The sequence below is a fragment of the Zea mays genome, chromosome 9 (genome assembly GCF_902167145.1).
Source record: "Zea mays cultivar B73 chromosome 9, Zm-B73-REFERENCE-NAM-5.0, whole genome shotgun sequence".
In the NCBI taxonomy this organism is placed as follows: domain Eukaryota; kingdom Viridiplantae; phylum Streptophyta; class Magnoliopsida; order Poales; family Poaceae; genus Zea; species Zea mays.
In genome coordinates this window covers 159,132,870-159,153,626 of record NC_050104.1, presented here as the reverse complement: position 1 = coordinate 159,153,626, position 20,757 = coordinate 159,132,870, and the positions used below count along the sequence as shown (strand labels likewise).

Genomic DNA, 20,757 nt, shown 5'->3' with positions numbered 1-20,757 from the left:
CAGAATTTTTTTGAAGGGCTGAAGCTTACTCTACATTGTATTGTATCAATAAAGTTTTAGAAAAGGATCCAATAAAGTTCTATAGGTTCGACAACGGTAGGGAGCTCGAACATCGCTGCCCCACCGCTGCCTCCTTCCCTGAAGCCGCCGGCGGCTAGTGACGCGCACACTCGTGGAAGGTGCGAGGCCATCTCGACTCTGCACTGCACCTTTTGTTTACGGTGATCAGGTGATGTTAGTGCATGGTTGATAAGCAGAGAAATCAAAAGTTACATCGATGTGACGGTTCCTATGCTATGCATAAACAAGGGTAGAAAAAAATGTGCAACAGAGGTGATGATATTGCAGTACAATTTTCTACTAATAACACATAACAGTAGGCATATTATTCCAGCAGCAGGCACAACACAACACGTGTAGTGTACTGATGTACACACAGGAAACAGTACAAGGGGGCTAGTAGCTTTCGAGCGTGCCGCAGTCGTAGTCCGCCATTTTCAGAAGCCTTCGAGCGAGCACTCCCGACAGGAGCCTGTCCCGCAGGAAGCTGACGACCGCGCTGTCACTCTGCTGGACGAAGCCAACGGTGTAGGAGGTGGCGACGAGCTCGACGCTCCTCCACCGCCTGATCCAGGCGTACTCGCGCAAGGCCGCCTGGACCCGGTCCTCCTTGCCCCTGCCACTGCCACTGCCACTGCCAGGCGGCGGCAGCAGGGCGTCGCCGAGGCAGCGGGCCAGGACGACGCCGTCCTCCAGCGCCGAGCAGCCGCCCTGGCCGAGGTCCGGCGTCATCGGGTGCAGCGCGTCGCCGGCCACGCACGCGCTGCCCCTGGCGATGCTCGCGGTGGCCAGCGACAGCGGCGACCGGAACCGCAGCGGCGCGGCGAGCACGTCGCTCATCTCGCTCCTGTCGATCGCCGCCAGCGCCTCCGCGGGCACCTTATTGGAGCCCCGGAGCTTGGCCAGCACGAACTGCTTCATCTTGGCCGCGCTCTCGTCGACGCCCTTGTCTGAAACGAGACGGACAACGACATGCATGAGGTACGTAGCTGCTCCTAGGATCTTGGATGAGGGTAACGAGTGACGACTAGACTAGACTAGTACCGTTCTCGGAAGGAGTCCAGGTGAAGAACCAGTAGATGTCGGTGTCGTTGCACGGCAGCATGCCGGAGCGGAAGCCGTGGCCGACGAACTGCAGGAACTTGGGCTCGAAGCCGTGGCCGTCCGGGTAACGCGCGAAGCCTCTCGCCGCCGAGCGCCCCGAGTAGGACGGCGTGGCGAGGCCGAGCCATTTGGCCACCACGGAGTTGACCCCGTCGCACCCGACGAGCACCTGCGTGCAGCACGTTGAGGCGCTGCGCAAGCAGCTATTGCTTGTTCAGGGGGAAGGGGAAGCAACTAGGGTACCTTTGCTCTGATGACTGAACCATCGGTTAGTTGCAGGACCTTGTCGCCGTTGCCGTCCTCCTCCTCGATGGACACGATCCTGGACGAGTAGCGGATGGCGCCTCTCGGTAGCTCCTCCTCCAAGGCCTGCAGCAGCAGGTCCCGCCGAACGCAACGGATCTCGTTGGGCCCTCTGCGTCAGACAGACACACAGACGTTCAGTGGTGTGGTGTCCGCGCACACTACTGTGTGTGAAGCAGATACGTGGCACAGGCTCACCGTTTCCCCTGCTGCGTGAGGTCCACTTCCTGTACGATTTCTCCGGTGGAAGAAGCCATGACGCGTAGCCTGGAAACAAACACATATATATGGAGACAAGTTCAGCAGGCACGGGGAAACACCCTGGTGGTGGTGGTGACGACGACATACGCCTGCGCCTGCTGGTGCTGCCTCCTGATCTTGTCGCCCACCCCGAGGGCGTCCAGCGCCCGGAAGGCGTTCGTCCACGTGGTGAAGGCGAACCCCGACGCGCGCAGCGACGGCGACGACTCCAGCACCAGGCTCCTCACCCCTTTCCTACGATACGACGTGGGAATTATGAATAATCCCAGAGAGCTAGCCAGGTCAGTTCTAATAATTCTGCAGCAGAAGCGTGTCTGTGTGTGAGCGTCTGTCTTACCTGTGCAGTCCGAGAGCCACCGCGAGTCCGGCAAGTCCGGCGCCGACGATGACGACGTCCTCGGCGGCCTCCATCGGCGGCATGCTTGCAACGGCGGCCTCTGCTTCTGGGTTCTGACTGCAGTGGAAGAAACGAAACAGAAATGGCTGTGCTAGCTGGGACGACGTCGGATGGGAGCGTGCCTAGCTCGGATTAGTGGCCGGCTTCTGAATGGCGGATCAAGCAAGAGAACACTTTCTTCTTCGCACGAGAGGTGATAGGTCCGGCCGGATACGTGGGGTTATATAGAGACACGAACATGAGCAAGCTAGTGCTGGGAGGCGATCGAGCGGCGAGTGAGTGAGGAGTCACCACCGACGTCACTGCTGATGCTGTGGCGAGTGGCAGGTAATTACGGGCAGGGCTGCTAATGTTCCTTGTTCATGATGCACAAGTGAAGCTGGACGGATGTTGTTTCTCCTCTGGCCCAGCGTTCCCGGAGTGAGACAGGCGAAGTGAAATCGAAGCATCGCGAGAGCAAACAAAGAGGTCGACGAAGCCTCCCGGAGAAGATTGTACTCTAGCTATTGTTAAGACAGGCGGATTGGTGGGTCGGAACGATTCCTAACCGGATTGCTTCTCTAATTTATATAAACTTTGATTAGCTGGAATAATTTCGGGTGCAATCTGACACAAACGAATAAGGCCTTAGGATTTGATGCTCAGGTCCTAAATATACCATCTGGTACCTTCCATAAAACTTCATATCCATCCCCAATGAGATACTGCGTTCACATCACCTGCCGCCGCCCGACAAGGGATTCATCGTTGGGAGTCTGAGACTCTCCTGTAGTTAGGAATGGCAACGGGGAATTCCCCGTCGGGGAATAGCTCCCCATCCCCGTCCCCGCGACGAAAAAACTTACCCGCGGGGATCCCCACGAACGCTTGCGGGGAGCATTTCTTCCCCATCCCCGTCCCCCGCGGGGATAAATCCCCAACGGGGATCCCCATCCCCGTTTAAATTACAATTAAGACATACATACTTTGCTATTAATGTTAAATATTGTCACTTATACACATTGTGAGATATAAGAAATCATTATGCATACATCAAAATGAACACATTTGTACAATTAGTGATCTCTTGGTAAGGTAATAATTTATTTTTGTCGTTAACTAGTACACAAAAACATAGTCACGTGCAAGTTTAACGGGTCCCCGCGGGGAACGGGGATGGGGAATACTTCCCCGTCCCCATCCCCGTTTACCCGTCGGGGGATAAATTTCCCCCGTTTATATCCTCGCGGGGGAAGTTTCTTCCCCATCCCCATCCCCTAATGGAGGAATTCCCCACGGGGAATCGGGAATCGGGTCTCCATTGCCATCTCTACCTGTAGTCCCGTTGCCAACAGGAGGTCCAACCGCCGCCATCGCTCAAGCTATTCATCGCTGTGACACCCTCACCGTCCGCTAGAGGTCCACCCGCCACCGCCTAGGAGTCATCCTTGGAACTCCTCGTCGCCAGCTAGAGATCCACCTGCCGTCAAAGGTACACCTGTTGTGCGCCTTCGGCCGTAGCTACAATAACCTTCCTCTGCTCAGCACTCACGACTTCCATGACAACAAAGAAGAGTTGAAAGGGAAATAGGTTTACACCTTTTCCTAAATTGATTTTGGTTGTTGAATTGACCAACACAAATAATTGGACTAACTAGTTTGCTCTAGTCTATAAGTTTTATAGGTGCCAAAGGTTCACAACAAGCCAATAAAAAGACCAAAGATGGGTTCAAATAAAGAGAGCTAAAGACATCCCAAAAGGCACCCTGGTCTGGCGCACCGGACTTCCCGGTGCACCAGGGAACTTGATGCTGAACTCGCTACCTTCGGGAAAATGGGAGGCCGCTCCGCTATAATTCACCGGACTGTCCGGTGAAGCACCGGACTGTCCGGTGTCACACCGGACTGTCCGGTGTGCCAGCGGAGCAACGACTACTTCGCACGCAACGGTCGACTGCAACACATTTAATGCGTGCCTGCGCGCGCAGAGGACAGAGCACGCGCAGAAGGCGCACCGGACAGTCTACAGGACCTGTCCGGTGCACCACTGGACAGCCCAGAGGCCCCACCAGTCAGAGCTCCAACGGTCAGAACCCAACAGTCGGCTGACGTGGCTGGCGCACCGGACAGTGTCCGGTGGCGCACCGGACTGTCCGGTGCGCCATGCGACAGACAACCTCCCAACGACCACTTTTGGTGGTTGGGGTTATAAATATCCCAACCACCCCACATTCAATTGCATCCAAGTTTTCTGACTTCCCACACCTTACAAGAGCTATAACATTCAATACAAGACACTCTAAAGAGATCAAATCCTCTCCCAAGTCCAAAGACAACTCCAATCAATAATGACTAGTGAGAGAGTGATATTTGTGTTCATTTGAGCTCTTGCGCTTGGATTGCTTCCTTTTCTCATTTTTTCTTGAGATCAACTCAATTGTAACCGAGACAAGATACACCAATTGTGTGGTGGTCCTTGCGGGGACTTTGTGTCCCGTTCGATGGAGAAGAGAAGCTCACTCGGTCTAAGTGACCATTTGAGAGAGGCAAAAGGTTGATCCCTCCATCTCCCTGGACTGTAGCGTTAACATGGGTATTAGACCAGTTTTAACCATAGGGGCTAGTTTAAACCTGGGTTTAACATAGTCCATCACCCTAGCTGACGCAACTACATTGCATTTTCCCACCTGCCAGTTTTAGGTTTGTTTCTAGGGACTAAAAGGCATATAATACATTAAAAAGACTGAAATACCCCTTGAACTCTTAAAACGAGAGAGAGAGAGCAATAAATGAAGGGCAAGAAGAGGAATAAATGTGCTTTAGTTTCTTTTAATTTTAGCTATACTTTAAGGAACCAAAGACAAAAAAAATTAGTCTCTACTTTAGCCATTTCGTTTTACTTTAGCCATTTCGTTTGAAAAGAGTGAGATTAAACGACACTAATAAATACAATCTAAATGATTAATTTCGTCTGAAAAAGAGTGAGATTAAACTGCACTAAGAAATACAGTTCAAGAGCTAGTTTGGAAACCCCAATTTACCAAAGGATTTCTATTTTACCAAGGTAAATTAGTTTATTTTCCTATGAGAAAATAGAAATTACTGGAAAAATTGTGGTTTCTAAACTAGCCCTAAATGATTAGTCTCTACTCTCTAGAACCAAATGGACCCAAATCTCCTTTTACTTTTTTTTTACAACTTCTCCCTCTCAGTTTACTGTTGAAAAGGCAAACAAAATCACTTAGCCGCGCTGCCTCTGTGTCTGTCTTTTCGTTTAATTAGGGTTTCCGGATCTGCTCTGCGTCGCCGCCGACCAACCTCCACCGCGCGACGCCATGGACTTCGACGAGTACGAGTATCTGGAGAAGACGGTGGAAGCGTTCGCAGCGCCGGCCAACGGTTCGTCGCCGCCCGGGTCGGGGTACAAGGACAAGGAGCGCAGCTCACGCCGCCGCTCAACGGGCGGTGACGAAGAGCGCGACAACGTAGAACGCAGATCGAAGCGTTCTCGCCCCGAGGAAGGCCGCGACCGCGATAGAGAGCGGCACAGGTACCGCGACGGCGACCGGCACCGCAGCAGTCGGGAGCGGCGGGACCGTGACCGTGACGTCAAGGAGAAAGAGCAGGGCAGGGAGAACGACAAGGACAGGAGGAGCCGCGACCGCGAACGGGAGAAGGAGGAGAGGGAGAAGGATAGGCAGCGGAGGAGTCGGAGCCGGTCCGAGCGGCGCCGTGATGACGAAGAGCGTGATCGCTACCGTGAACGCGATGTCAGGTGCATGAACTAGCTCAACTCGAGTTTACAAACTGCTGAACGATCTATATTGCGTGGATTGTTTTTTTGATTGACCTTTAAAATTATGCTAGAATAAGGCATTGCAAGCAACTACTCACAAATTTGTTCTTCTTTATCACTTGTACATAATTATAAGTCCATTAGTTTTAAACTACATCGATCAAATCAGATTGCTACTAGTGCTTTCTACCTGTACCCATATGTTATTGATGTAAGTTCTATGATTCAATAAAATCGAAAATCAGTATGCTAGTCTGCTAGAATGCTCTTAATCTTAAGATGTTTTTTCACATCAATATATCCTGTAAATTCAGGTGTCAGTGTCGGATTCAAATACCTTTTTTTGAAATAGAGATTAGCATTCCACTAGAATATATGGCCACATGTGACTACTTATTTCCTGCATAAAAATGTAGTAAGATGAGCAGTGATGAACTGACAATGCCATACGTGGCCACTTATTTTTTGCATCCAAAATGTGGAGCTGAACTGTGTATGTTTTGTTACAGAAATGTCGGTGTTGTTGTGCTCCTTTTGCGGAAGCACCGCCTTTTACTGTTAACAACACTCAGCGTTCGATCACCTGTACAAACAAGATATCCATTTTCTTTTGAGCAATTCTTTTTAAATATATGGACACAAAGGCAATGAAGGATGTTGATATTGCGTTAAACCTCTGTCTGTGATATTAAGTTGCAAGAGAGAATTTTATACTTATTACATGCTACATGTTGTTATCCTTATAGCTGGTTAGCATACGTGCAGAAGGTGGTTGAACCTGTACTTTGAGACCAAATATATGTTGCATACTTTCTATTCTACTATTATTTGATCTTGTCTTTCTTATTGTACTCTTATCTGTTCTTATGGAGAATTCTCTTTGCAGACGTAGGAAAGAGGAAGTTGCTGAACCTGAAGTTGATCCAGAAAGAGATCAGAGGACTGTGTTTGCTTACCAGGTTGCTCTTTTGAACAAGTCTTTCACAATGTTGCTTTTTCTAACTTCTCACCTGAAACTAACTTCTTTTGAAAATACAATCGCAGTTATCTTTGAAGGCAGATGAAAGAGATGTATATGAGTTCTTTTCTAGGGCTGGAAAGGTGTTAATCGCTCTCTCACTGCCATTTTAATTTTTTATTACACTAGCCTGACTGGTGCTCTTGTTATGCTCAATTGCTCATACACATGTATGCAAGATACACAACATAGTTTTCTAGTATTTTCCCATAAATTAAACATATAATATTCTGGGGAGGATTAATTTGCTCAAATGCCTAAATTCATAGATTCATGTTTATGGACTAGTTGTTAACCCACATTTTTGTAGCGAAAAGATACCACCCGTTAGTCATTTCATTTTTTTTGGTTGATTAAATCGTTTTTTATGCTTGAACTGGTTATACTTTCTTTCTCTAGGTCCGGGATGTTCGCCTGATTATGGATCGAAATTCACGACGTTCTAAAGGTGTCGGGTGAGTACCATATACTATATACCAGCTTACACACCCCATGCTATGTATTTGCACTTTGCAGTCTAGATTTGCATTACCATTTTTAACACATGAAGCACTGCAGCAGCATACCCTGTTTACCTTTGTTTCTTCACCTTCTTGATATACTGAACTTTAATTTTGTGCTAGAACATCGAAACTTTGCAGTTAACTGCTATAGTGCCATATTATTGAAAACATTGTATCCATTTTTTGTGTCGGTTATTCATAGGGCTTGCTGTCAAGTTTGAACTTACATGCTCTTGGAAGTTGAATAACATAACACACAAGATTTTTCTTTTGTTTGTGCACATAATCTTAGTACCGTGGTAATGTCTTCCAACCTTTTTAAAAAAAAAGATGTTCCAGCTTTCTCAAAATAGTTGACCTTGATAATAGACATGGTTTATGTATACTACTGAAGTGGGTTTTGTGAAACTGAATTTTGTTGTGGTAGCAATAGAGCTGGATGTAATTCTGGGTCTACTGTTGAGTTGTGGCCTTGTGGGCAACCGATGAACCAGGAGAGTCTGCTTGTAGCTGTGAGGGAAGTACTTTTACAAGTACACTTAATGGATCTGATGTATTCTGTAGGTGGCTGTGGGTAGAGATGGCAATGGGGACCCGATCCCCGATTCCCCGCGGGGAATTCCTCTATTAGGGGATGGGGATGGGGAAGAAACTTCCCCCGCGGGGATATAAACGGGGAAAATTTATCCCCCAACGGGTAAACGGGGATGGGGACGGGGAAGCATTCTCCATCCCCGTTCCCCGCGGGGACCCGTTAAACTTACACGTGACTATGTTTTTGTGTACTAGTTAACGACAAAAATAAATAATTATCTTATCAAGAGACCACTAATTGTACAAATATGTTTATTTTGATGTATGCATAATGATTTCTTATATCTGATAATGTGTATAAGTGACAATATTTAATATTAATAGCAAAGTACGTATGTCTTAATTGTAATTTAAACGGGGATGGGGATCCCCGTTGGGGATTTATCCCCGCGGGGAACGGGGATGGGGAAGAAATGCTCCCCGCAAGCGTTCGTGGAGATCCCCACGGGGAAGTTTTTTCGTCGCGGGGACGGGGATGGGGAGCTATTCCCCGTTGCCATCCCTAGCTGTGGGGGGCACAAGTTGAAAGTTTTTGTTTCCATAGAATGTGGTTTGTTTAAGTCACACTTAAGATTGTTTTAGCCCTGGGATTACTGAGTTTTGATAACATACTGGATCCTGGCTTAAATCATCAGACACATATCGAGATTCATGTTAAATTTGATTGGCTTCCTGTAGAAAAGTTAGGTTATGCAGTTAGTAGGGTTGTGGTGGTATCCTTTTTTGCATGTGCATATTTGTGCTTTTGTTCTAGTAAAATAGATGGTATGTCTATTTTGGTATTTCAGATTCTATTAAGTATTAACCATACTTGGTACTGTGTTTGCTCTACTTGCGCTTTAATGATTATTACGTCTGCATTCTAGTTGTAGACACATCTAAATTTTCATGGGGGAATATATTCATCATTTTTTCGTACTGGGCAGGAATATTTGTAATATGGTGTACCTGCTGGGATACTCAGCAACTTATTAAGATGGAAAACAAGATCATATTGGTAACAGTAAGCTGTGTGGGGTGTCACAGTTCCACATTATTGGAGTCCATTTCTGTGCAAAATTGAAACTTTAAAGTTGTCAAATGCAATATTTGGTTAAACAATGACCCAAAGTTCTGAACATAAATAACTTTTAGAAGAAAGATTGTTTATTTTGTTATTGGTTGGATAGTCTGACATTCGCCATCCAATTCACAATATGCAGGTATATTGAATTCTATGATGCTATGTCTGTTCCAATGGCGATAGCTCTTTCTGGTCAGTTGCTTCTTGGTCAACAAGTGATGGTTAAGCCTTCAGAGGCTGAAAAGAATTTAGTTCAGTCAAATGCTTCAAGTGGAGCTGCTTCAGGTGGAGCAAGGAAGTTGTATGTTGGAAATCTTCACTCAAACATTAATGAAGACCAGTTGCGACAGGTCCGTAGCCTACAATTAATCTGTATATTTTGTATATGTCTGGAGCAAATTCTCTTGATTGTCCATAACTCCATATCATTGAAAATGATCTTGCCAGGTCTTTGAACCATTTGGACAAGTGGAGCTTGTTCAGTTGCCATTAGATCCGCTCAGTGGGCTATGCAAAGGTTTTGGTTTTGTGCAGGTGAGTATTTCTCCATGAAGAAATTCCTGTTTCTGTTGGTGCTTAATCCTCACCAGTTCTATTTCCTGATTTAGTTTGCACGTCTTGAAGATGCAAAAGCGGCCCAGAGTTTGAATGGGCAACTTGAGATTGCTGGAAGAGTAATCAAGGTAAACATATTGTTGGGTGTTACTAGGATTCATCTTGTGTTCCTATTTGAGCTCAGTCGTCTGACATTACAGTAAACACTTGTTGGCCAGGTTTCAGCTGTGACAGACCAAGCAGGCATGCAAGTTAGTGGAGCTACGGGAGATTTGGATGATGAAGAAGCTGGAGGCTTGGTGGGTTTCAACTACTCAGTTTTTATTTGAATGTTCTTTTAGTTCTATCACTGTTGTTTGGAGTATGAATTATGCCTAATCTAAGAATATTTTTTGGCAAATGAATTCCATACTAGTATTTCTTAGTTTCCCTTTTCTGAAATTAAAATTCTATTCCATATATAGTTGGTTGAGTACCTATGGTTACTGTTTGTCTACATACAAAAAAGACAGACCGAGTGTCGGAGGCTCCTACATGAGTGGAGTCTGGGGAAGGGATAAACCGAGGAAAGCCTTTCCCTCGTAAATGCGGAGAGGCTGCTTTGAACCCGTGACCTGGTGACCTAATGAGATAGCTCTCACCACTACACCAGGCCTGTCCTTTACTGTCTGTCTACATATGCTTCCCCCAAATTAGCTAATGAATTTAGTCTAATATTTGGTTCCCAATTTTGAAGCTCTCCATATGTTGCACATAACAAAGATGCTAAAAGGATCTATAATCTGTTAATAATACTGCACCCTCCCCTGGTATTACCAGTCCACTATTTTTGTTTTTGTTTGCATGTCATTATGTCATTCGATGTGTTGACACAATCAAAATAGATAAGTGTTTCTATGAAGAACTGGAAGGTAAAAAACTTGACCTGCGGCGGATAAGACCGCCCCCGCGGCATTACAATTAAGAAGGCCTCACCACAAGTCGAGAAAACCCCTGAACCCCTGGCCCACCCACACACAGCGGTACGGTAGCCCATGTGAGAACGACCGTGACCGGGGCTGAACCTTAGACCTATGCTTTGGCGTGGGATAAACGAGATGATTTTTTAACCCCAACCTGAAATTCGCCCCCATGCGGAATCGAACTCATGACCTGAGAAGTGCTACTCATACCCCCTAACCAACTCAACTAGAGTCCCTTTCGCATGAAGAACTGGGAGTTGCAGTTCTATGTAAAGCTAATATTCCAACCAGACTCTTTTGGTTTTACATACATAAAAAGTGCGCCCAAGCCCTTTTGGTCTTTTCATGACTCCTCAAAACATTATGTTTGATGTGTGGTTCTGCATATTACCACCAAACACTAAATAGGTGTTCATACATATTATCTATAACATTATGTCTGATGTGTGGTTCCTGATGTATGCAGGCACTGAATGCCAGTTCCAGAGCTCTTCTAATGCAGAAATTGGACCGCAGCGGCATTACGACCAGGTACCTTTTTGGGGTTGATTGCATAATAATAATTCTGACATTTTGATAAGTATAGGTCTTTAAAAAACTATTTAGTATAGCACCGATATTTGGAGTATATTTATTTATTTGTTAATTAATTGGTAACAGAGCTGCACATTTGATTACTGAGGTGCTGAATGGACTATTCCTCCATAATTTGTTTTTTTTGTGGCGCTGCAGAGACTTCATTTCATTTTAGAATTCCATTATCTTGCTTGCTTGTATGAGTGCCATCATTTGTACCCAAATCTCTCATTATTGACCTCTACTATATTATCGTCAGGATTCAACCACCACTACAGCAACACTGTTTCCATATATATCTAGCTTATCAAGGTCGTTCTCCATGGACCTCCTCCAGTTCTTTGGTGTAAAGTGGTTTGGCTGAAATATTTTGTTTACTGCAGTTCTAGTATTTAGTGCCAGTTGCATTGATTGCAAATTTCAGGATGGCGAATTGATGATGTTTGAAAGTGGACATAAGAGAGGAATCTTGTTACAATGCCCTTACCATTTTGATGCAGATTTCAATGATTGGCTCCATAAGAAACTTGAGTTAAATTTTGTTATAGTAGATGTACCCTTTTATGTGTAGCTTACTCACTGGACACGCCAACCTTTTGTGTTCCTGCAGTTTGACTGGTGGGACGGGCATTGCTGGTTTGACTACTCCAGTGGCAATACCAACTGTATCTGTCCTTGGTGCTGCCCCAGCTGCAGCCCCTCTTCTGCACCCTACAGTGCCTGGTCTTGCAATTCCCGGGGCAACTCTTCCAATTACTACCCCATCTATTGATTTGGCTCCACCTAGTCAATGCCTATTGCTCAAGAATATGTTTGATCCAGCTTTGGAGGTCAGGATTTCTCTGCATTATTATGCCTAGTCATTTCATTGTTGCCCATGGAGTCTAGAACCTTTTTTTTGGCATTTCTTGATTAGAATATACCATGCTATTTTTGCAGACAGATCCTGATTTCGATTTGGACATCAGAGATGATGTTCAGGAGGAATGTTCCAAGTTTGGTCAATTAAAACATATTTTTGTAGACAAGTAAGTCAACATGTTCACTTTTGAATAAATCTGTTATGTTTTTTGGCATAAAATTTCTTTTTGCTGTATTCCATGTGGCATTACAATTTTTCATTTAGAAATATAACATAAATCTGAATTGTGGAATACACTGTGGTTCCTTAAACTTCTCTCAGAGTTGTGATTCTATGTGCTTAGAATTCACCCGTGCAGCCGTGCTTACATCCCTTAGCACATATATAAGTCATTTGTCACTCCCATATGTTCTCCTTGGTATCATTGGAATGCCCTTAAAATGAACTTTTTGAGTGGTTCCCTCTAAGTGCAGACTTCCAGACACACCAGTGTGCAGTGGAATCCTATTACTCGATAGTAATGGGAAGAGAGGTAGGAAAAGATCGAAGTTGACATGAAGAGAGACAGTAAAAGAAGACTTGAAAGGATGGAAAATATACCAAAAGATTTAGTTTTGAATAGGAGTGCATGGAAAATAGCTACCCACGTGCTTGCTTCTATTGTGTTTCAATTCTAGCCTACCCTAATTTGCCTGGGACTAAAAAGGCTTTGTTGTTGTTCACTCCAAGTATGGACCCGAGTATATAATTGGAACTAGAGTGAACTGGTTTTTTAGGGTGGGTTTGGTTGTAGGACAGCTGAGGACAGCCATGTCCTCGTCTGTCCAATTCTGATAGACAGCTGGGGACGACACTGTCCTAACCTCTGATCCAGAACCAAACAACCATATCTAAGGGATGGTCCCATCCTGTCCCGTCCCATCATAGCAACCAAACACAACACACCCTTAAGGACCCGGATCCTCACTTCTATGGACCTAGGTGAGAATCTGCGTAAAGTTAGGACTCTGTATTCCACTCGTTCTTCAACATCACACTTTTGAAGTCATTAGTGTTAGCGTAACTGTGTATCTCCCCTGTAATGGGCCTTGGTCCACATACTCAGCTGTATTAATATATTCCCAACCCATATTAGGATTAGGGTTCCATTCTCCTAACAATTAGGATTTTATGTATATAATGCATTCCTTGTCTGCAGGTTTGGATCCACTTTCACACCTTTTCTACTTATTATATGGCTTCCTTCTGTTCTACCCTTATGGCTTCCTGTCCTCCTGTTTCTACCCTTAGCAGTTAGTACAATACCAGATTACCAGTGTGTACTTCTGCAAAGTTTCCAACAGATCTTCCTTAACTTGCCTTCAACCAAAAGAAATTTTGAATCTATTCTCTCTCTCTCTCTAACCCCCATCTGTGTTGTCAATGCGGTGCAGAAGTACTGCCGGTTTTGTGTACCTGCGGTTTGATAGTATAACAGCCGCTATGAGCGCACAGAAAGCACTCCATGGAAGATGGTTCGCAGGGAAGATGATCACAGCAACTTTTATGGTAAATTAAACGTTACATCCCTGCCCTTTTGTTTTGTATTTTGCATTTTGAGTCTCAATCACGAGCTTGCCTAAATCGTGGTGTTTAATTTGGCAGACCCCACAACAGTATGAAATGAAGTTCCCGAGCTAGTGAACAGATGCATGATTAATATGGACGTAGTTGCTTGGGCTCGGTGGGTGCTGGCATTTCTATATTTTAGCGTTTTGAGCTTGTGTCAACTTATTACTGGAGGTAATTATAAAAAAAACTAGTGGAGGAAAATTTAGTGGAAGCTAGTGTATCGGGAAATGGCTAACGAAAAATGGTGAAAGAAAGAGTTTCCTTGCCCTGTGGGTTAGTGCTCGAATTGAAACTGTACTGTGTAATGGAGTTTCTCCCTGAAGTGCTAGTACTAATACCTAAAATGATGGAAGAAAGAGTTGACTTGCGTTGCGCTTGTTGATTTGATTATACTCGTCCGTACCCTTTGCATTATTGTTTGGAGATGCTTGTCACAGTTTTTAAGTGATGTACATTAATTGTGTGTTTGGTTGAGTAGAGTAGAATGAAGCGGCTCTACTTCTATCTTTTGGATGTTTGTTTTTTAACAAAAAAAAAAGGAGCGGGACGGCTACTATAGTTTACATATAAAAATTTACTATAAATAGTTGAAATGCTCTCGCTTCACCAAAATGATTGGATGCAAGCGCTATCTTCCCTCTCCTCCCTTCTAAACTCATATAATCTAGATACCTAGATTATGATAATTCATAAATAGATCATTAGGTACTTATATAATTTATAAGTTGAATTATATAATACTGGAATGAAACAAATATAACCTAAGTCAAATATATTATCTCCACTAACCCCAAATCCTCAACTATAAATTGGATCCATAGATTTCTTGAAGTACTCCAAAAAATGGTCTAAAAGCTCAGATATATAGAGGCGATCAAAATTACTCAACATATTCGCGTACCACTGATTAGTAAAAAATAACATTTTTTTGAAAGGAGATTTTACTCAGTTTTTAAGAAAACAATAACAGAGGTAGCTACATAGAGCACACCCCACAACGTTGAACTGAGAAACCACGAAAGCTCTAGGCACCAAAGCTCCACATTGATAGCATTAACCTGACAAAGTTCAATTATTACTAACCAGAGACGCTGCGAGGACACACCTAATTACAGAAAGCTTCACTCGATTAACCCATCTAAGGGCTTGTTTGGTTAGCTCTCAATACATGTGGATTAAATGAGATTAGATGGGTTTAAATATCAAGTAAGTCAAACTTCTTAATTTTTTTCAATCCCATCCAATCCATGGGTAACGGGATTAACCGAACAAAACATAACAGAGTTAGAAACAAGCCAAACACAACAAAAATGAACCCTCATATGACATCCATATCAGCACCAACTCCACGTCTAGGACAAAAATTATGCGGCCACGACTTCATGGATCCTAGCAGAGCTTCCATGGTGAGCCTCTCCTTTGTTTTTAACAACACCTTCCATTTCTGCAAATAGGAGATGGCGTCATCCAAAATAACAGTTGTGCAATTAGGAAAGGTATTCTCGATCGACATCTTATTTCGATTCCTCCAAATGACCCCAATCATGCCAGCAAAAAGAAACAAGCATATTCCACTATACCCCTGGATTTTAAAAGTATTCTGATTGTAAAACTGGTCGTCCACATAGGAGGGATTGCTATCTGAAAGGGAAATGTGCCCTTGGGCCATTTCTAAGTATTTTGGTGATTGAGTGCCAACACAAAGTGCTTAAATGTGAATTTATGCCCATGGATGAACAAAGTGCAAATCATGAGTAAAGGTATGTTTCTAAGCCTTAGTACATTGGTTTTGTGTACTAATATACTTGTTTAAGTGTTAGAAACAGAAAGAAAAAGAAAAGAAGAAAGGTGCAAAGACTTGGCTGTGTACAGCCAAGACTCAGCTCGGTCTGGCACACCGGACTATCCGGTGGTGCACCGGACAGTGTCCGGTGCTCCAGGCTGACACGGCGCGAAGTGGCAGCTCTCGGGAATTCGCCGACGGCGTACGGCTATAATTCACCGGACTGTCCGGTGTGCACCGGACTGTCCGGTGAGCCAACGGTCGGCCGAGCCAACGGTCGGCCACGGAATCTGCGCGCGACACGTGGCCTGGCCAACGGTCGGAAGGGGGCACCGGACTGTCCGGTGTGCACCGGACATGTCCGGTGCGCCAACGACTCCCAGATCTGCAACGGTCGGCTGCGCTGTTTAAGGAAGGAAATCGGGCACCGGACTGTCCGGTGCGCCCGACGACAGAAGGCAAGGATGGCCTTCCAGATTTGTTCTCAACGGCTCCTAGCTTCCTTGGGGCTATAAAAGGGACCCCTAGGCGCATGGAGGAGAATACCAAGCATTCCTACAACATTCCTAAGCACCAAGACATCGATCTCGCGCATTCGTTTCATTGTGATAGCATATAGAGCTCTTGTGGAGTTGTGAACTCTTTGAGTTGTGTTGCAAGCTCTTGTTGCTACTTGTGTGCGTGTTGTTGCTCTGATCTTTTGAAGTCTTGTGTGCGTTGCTCATTCCCCCCTTTACTCCGTATTTCTTTGTGAATCTCAAGTGTAAGGGCGAGAGACTCCAAGTTGTGGAGATTCCTCGCAAACGGGATATTGAGAGGCAAAGCAAAACACCGTGGTATTCAAGTTGGTCTTTGGACCGCTTGAGAGGGGTTGATTGCAACCCTCGTCCGTTGGGACGCCACAACGTGGAGTAGGCAAGCTTTGGTCTTGGCCGAACCACGGGATAAACCACTGTGTCATCTCTGTGTTTGATCTCTTGTGGTATTGTGTTTTGTTGAGACTCATCTCTAGTCACTTGACAATTATTGTGCTTAACAAGTTTTTGTGGCTATAAGTTTAAGTTTTACAGGATCACCTATTCACCCCCCCTCTAGGTGTTCTCAATTGGTATCAGAGCCGTTCTCTTCAAGAAAGGGACTAACCGCCCGAAGAGATGGATCCTAAGGGGAAGGGAATCGTGATCAACGATAAAGAGAAGGAGTCCTTCGTCAACGAGCCCAAAGATGACAAGCCTACCGACTCCGGCTCGGGCCATAGACGGAAGGAAGGGAAGAAGAAGAAGACAAGGCGCATCAAGGAGATCGTCTACTACGACGACAGCGACGAATCTTCCTCTTCCCAAAAGGACAACAACGACAACGACTATGACAAACAAAAGACGGTTAACTCAAACTTTTCTTTTGATTATTCGCGCATTCCGCATAGCTCAAATGCTCATTTGCTCCCCATTCCACTTGGCAAGCCTCCTCACTTTGATGGAGAGGACTACGGATTTTGGAGTCACAAAATGCGTACTCACCTATTTTCTCTCCATCCAAGCATTTGGGAGATTGTGGAAAGTGGAATGAAATTTGATTGCTCGGATAGCCCTTCGTTTATTAATGAACAGATCCATAAAAATGCACAAGCTACTACTGTGTTGCTAGCCTCTTTGTGCAGGGATGAGTATCACAAGGTGAGCGGCTTGGACAATGCCAAGCAGATTTGGGACACCCTCAAGATCTCTCATGAGGGGAATGATGTCACCTTACTCACCAAGATGGAGTTGGTGGAGGGCGAGCTCGGACGATTCGCGATGATAAGGGGCGAGGAGCCGACACAAACATACAACCGGCTCAAGATCCTTATCAACAAAATAAGGAGCTACGGAAGCACGCGATGGACGGATCACGACGTCGTCCACCTAATGCTAAGGTCATTTACCGTTCTTGATCCTCACTTGGTGAACAATATTCGTGAAAATCCTAGGTACATCAAGATGTCGCCCGAAGAAATTCTTAGAAAATTTGTAAGCGGGCGAATGATGATCAAGGAGGCGAGGTACGTGGACGACGCGTTGAATGGCCCAATCCATGAGCCTCAACCCATTGCTCTCAAGGCAACAAGGAGCAAGGAGGCGCTACCCAGCAAGGTGGCGCAAATTGAGGCGGCCGGTCTTAATGATGAAGAGATGGCCCTCATCATCAAAAGATTCAAGACGGCACTAAAGGGTCGCAAGGGACAGCCAAGCAAGACTAAGACCAAGGGAAAGCGATCATGCTTCAAATGTGGTAAGCTTGGTCATTTTATTGCTAACTGTCCCGACAATGATAGTGACCAGGAACACGGGAGCAAGAGGGAAAAGAAGAAGCATTACAAGAAGGCCAAGAGCGAGGCACATATCGGAAAGGAGTGGGATTCGGATTGCTCCTCCTCCGACTCCGACAATGAAGGACTCGCCACCACTGCCTTCAACAAGTCATCCCTCTTCCCCAACGAGCGTCACACATGCCTTATGGCAAGGGAGAAGAAGGTATGCAATCAAAACAATGTCACTTATGATTCTTCCAGTGATGATGAGTCTAGTGATGATGAAATAGATTACCCTAGTTTGTTCAAGGGATTGGATAGAACTAAAGTAGATAAAATTAATGAATTGATTGATGCCTTGAATGAAAAAGATAGACTCTTAGAAAAACAAGAGGACCTTTTGTATGAAGAGCATGACAAATTTGTAGAGGCACAAAAGTCTTATGCTTTAAAAGTTAAAAGAAATGAAGTGCTTTCTAGTGAACTATCTTCTTGTCATGAAACCATTGCTACTTTAAAGAGTGTTAATGATGACTTAAATGCTAAACTAGAAGTAGCTAGTAAATCTAATTCTTGTGTAGAACATGTTGAGATCTGCACTAGGTGTAAAGATTTCGATGTTGATGCTTGTAGTGATCATTTAGTTTCAATTTCTAAATTAACTGAGGAATTGGCTAGTCTTAATCCCCAACTTAAGACTAGCAAGAATGAATTCGATAAACTAAAATTTGCAAGGGATGCCTACACGATCGGTAGACACCCCTCAATTAAAGATGGACTTGGCTTCAAGAGGGAAGCCAAGAACTTAACAAGCCATAAGGCTCCCATTCCCGCTAAGGAGAAAGGGAAGGCCCCTATGGCTACTAGTGCTAAAAAGAACCATGCCTTTTTTTATCATGATAGGAGACAAACTAGAAATGCTTATAGGAGTTATAATACGTACGATGATTTTTCTCATGCTATGTTTGCTTCTAGTTCTTCATATGTGCATGATAGAAATGTTGGTAGAAGGGATGTTGTTCATAATATGCCTAGGAGAAATGTTGTTAATATTCCTAGGAAAGTTAATGAGCCTTCTACAATCTATCATGCTTTGAATGCTTCCTTTGCAATTTGTCGAAAGGATAGAAAGGTAATTGCTAGGAAGTTAGGGGCAAGATGCAAGGGAGACAAAACTTGCATTTGGGTCCCTAAGAATATTTGTGCTAACCTTGTAGGACCCAACATGAGTTGGGTACCTGTCGGTGTTTTGGGTCCGACCGCACACCCGGGGTTGCCCCTCAAGGTGTTTTTAGGAGTAGGACGGTGTCGACAACTGTAGCAAAATGGTTCGTGCCGATCGCACGAGGGACAATGGACAAGATTTACAGGTTCGGGCCGCTTAGAAGTGCGTAACACCCTACGTCCTGGCGAGTATATGGGCGTGGTTACAAGAGGATTCTCTGGATAGAGGGCGCAGAGAGTTTTTGTGGGTGGCTAAGTAGAACAGGGTCGATCGTTCTGAAGGGGTGCCCCCTAGGCCTTATATACTCGACCGTGGGGCAGTACACGTGGGTAAGATAACAACAAGTAGCTAAAAGATAGTGAACCTCTTGAGATTATCCCTACGTAACCCCCGCCGACTTATCCTCGCATGGCTTCGTTGCATGGAGACTCCAGCGCGGGAAAGTCGGATCTCTGTTGCAGCCATTCGCTCGACGCTGTGGGCCGTCCGGGTTTGCACCAATCCAGCCTTATGCCGCTCTGTTTTGCCGGTTGTTTTTCCCCAGGCCCATGAAAGAATAACCTTACGATTTATTGGGCCTTTGGGCCTTTCGTGAGGTCCTTTACTCTTTTAGTGGACCCGGGGGATATCTATCTCCCACAAGCCCCCGATCTTTGGGTTGATTTGGAGGTAATCAACTCAAAGATCCAAGGTCCAAAAATGACTCCCTGCTGTTTTCTCTTGCTCTGATCACTTGTTCGACCAAAGTTTAGTTTTGCGCCTGTGCCTTAGAAATCAACATTTTGGATTGTAAGATTCTGGACTTCATTGGGTGCACCGGAGGTGCACCCAATGGGTGTAGCCCCCGACCTTTGAGTAGATTTTAGAAGATAATCTACTCAAAGGTCTTCTCCAAAGATTTTCTCCATTCGCGCTCCTTCATCTCAGTTGAGGATTGATCTTTCCAATCTTGTTCCACGCCTTAGAGGTCGGCACTATAATGATTTAAAATGATAATCCATGGGGTGCACCGAAGGTGCACCCAATGGGTGTAGCCCCCGACCTTCAAGTGGATTTTTGAGGATAATCCACTCGAAGGTCTTCCTTCTGTGTCCTTTTGCTGAAAATTATCCTTTCTGCTTGTAAAAAATTGGCATGACGTCATCCGCGCTATGTCATCAATATTATGCTTCAGCGGTCAGCATGTATTTTGTCTTTTGCAGCCGAGTTCGCAATCCATCCATATCTCGCTAGGTAGTGTAATTTATTTGCTCTATGACTGATTGGACATTTGATGGACGTTCTCTGTCCAGTCTTCAAGTCATTTCTGTCGACCATATGTTGCACTCTACTGGCTATATTTGGCTTCCCTCTAACTCTACTGCGTGCCCTGCACGGATGTGACCGTTTTGAAAAATATACTGATAATTCCTGGGCGTCCCCCCCCCAATGGGTGTGGGCAAGGGACGGCTTGGTACGATGAGTGTTTTAGCCGGTTGCCTCTGAGTAGTAATGCGATGGGACGGCTAGTGTAATCATATCCTTTGCGCTGTTGACTGGAGTCCCAATGGGTGTAGTGTTGCATGAAACGGCGTCCGCCGTCTGACGTGTCTTCAGATGGGTGGGAGTGCTTATTGAATGCTTTGCGACTGTTCAGTGACCGCGGTTGGAAGTGAGCGGTTGCTTTCCCCTCTATAAATAACGCCTTTGCTTCTCTGGTTTTTTCACATCTCTTCGCTGTTACTTACTGCCTTCTTCTCCTCCCTTCTGTCTGCTTCCACCATGGGCAAGGGCACCAAGCGCAAGCGCGAGCCGACTCCTCCGTCGGACGAGTTC

At 45.2% G+C, this 20,757-nt stretch overlaps 2 protein-coding genes across 5 annotated transcripts; one reads left to right on the top strand and one right to left on the bottom strand.

Annotated features, from left to right (window-relative positions):
* Window positions 1-344: 344 nt before the first annotated feature.
* Window positions 345-2,306, bottom strand: LOC100191582 (uncharacterized). Its single transcript, NM_001351781.1, has 6 exons — window positions 2,066-2,306; window positions 1,816-1,962; window positions 1,666-1,734; window positions 1,408-1,579; window positions 1,105-1,333; window positions 345-1,010 (listed from the first exon to the last, which is right to left on the bottom strand). Exons 1-6 carry the CDS (start codon window positions 2,146-2,148, stop codon window positions 457-459), a joined length of 1,254 nt encoding a protein of 417 aa, NP_001338710.1. The 5' UTR covers window positions 2,149-2,306; the 3' UTR covers window positions 345-456.
* A 2,947-nt stretch (window positions 2,307-5,253) lies between these two features.
* Window positions 5,254-14,063, top strand: LOC100278875 (uncharacterized). Of its 4 annotated transcripts, none has more exons than XR_002749179.2 (14): window positions 5,254-5,879; window positions 6,787-6,859; window positions 6,945-7,001; window positions 7,318-7,373; window positions 9,218-9,428; window positions 9,526-9,612; window positions 9,687-9,761; window positions 9,852-9,932; window positions 11,062-11,126; window positions 11,431-11,483; window positions 11,596-12,001; window positions 12,111-12,199; window positions 13,467-13,581; window positions 13,678-14,058. XR_002749179.2 is itself a non-coding variant. In XM_035962202.1 (14 exons), exons 6-14 carry the CDS (start codon window positions 9,240-9,242, stop codon window positions 13,711-13,713), a joined length of 957 nt encoding a protein of 318 aa, XP_035818095.1. In that variant the 5' UTR covers window positions 5,296-5,879; window positions 6,787-6,859; window positions 6,945-7,001; window positions 7,318-7,373; window positions 8,942-9,018; window positions 9,218-9,239; the 3' UTR covers window positions 13,714-14,063. The 4 variants fall into 4 exon arrangements, 2 of the variants coding, with proteins under 2 accessions (XP_035818095.1, NP_001338709.1); XR_004852448.1 differs by having other exon boundaries at window positions 11,782-12,001; window positions 13,678-14,034; XM_035962202.1 differs by lacking the exon at window positions 11,431-11,483 and adding an exon at window positions 8,942-9,018 and having other exon boundaries at window positions 5,296-5,879; window positions 11,782-12,001; window positions 13,678-14,063.
* The last annotated feature ends 6,694 nt before the right edge of the window (window positions 14,064-20,757 follow it).

What these genes read in the sequence shown, in the direction of transcription:
- LOC100278875 (NM_001351780.1), top strand. Translation starts at nt 5,440, where the DNA reads ATGGACTTCGACGAGTACGAGTATCTGGAGAAGACGGTGGAAGCGTTC. An exon ending in GGACTGTGTTTGCTTACCAG is followed by an intron (nt 6,860 to 6,944) that starts GTTGCTCTTTTG and finishes ATACAATCGCAG; the next exon opens with TTATCTTTGAAGGCAGATGA. An exon ending in AAACATATTTTTGTAGACAA is followed by an intron (nt 12,200 to 13,466) that starts GTAAGTCAACAT and finishes AATGCGGTGCAG; the next exon opens with AAGTACTGCCGGTTTTGTGT.
- LOC100191582 (NM_001351781.1), bottom strand. Translation starts at nt 2,148, where the DNA reads ATGCCGCCGATGGAGGCCGCCGAGGACGTCGTCATCGTCGGCGCCGGA. An exon ending in CTCACGCAGCAGGGGAAACG is followed by an intron (nt 1,580 to 1,665) that starts GTGAGCCTGTGC and finishes TGTCTGACGCAG; the next exon opens with AGGGCCCAACGAGATCCGTT. An exon ending in CTGGACTCCTTCCGAGAACG is followed by an intron (nt 1,011 to 1,104) that starts GTACTAGTCTAG and finishes GTCTCGTTTCAG; the next exon opens with ACAAGGGCGTCGACGAGAGC.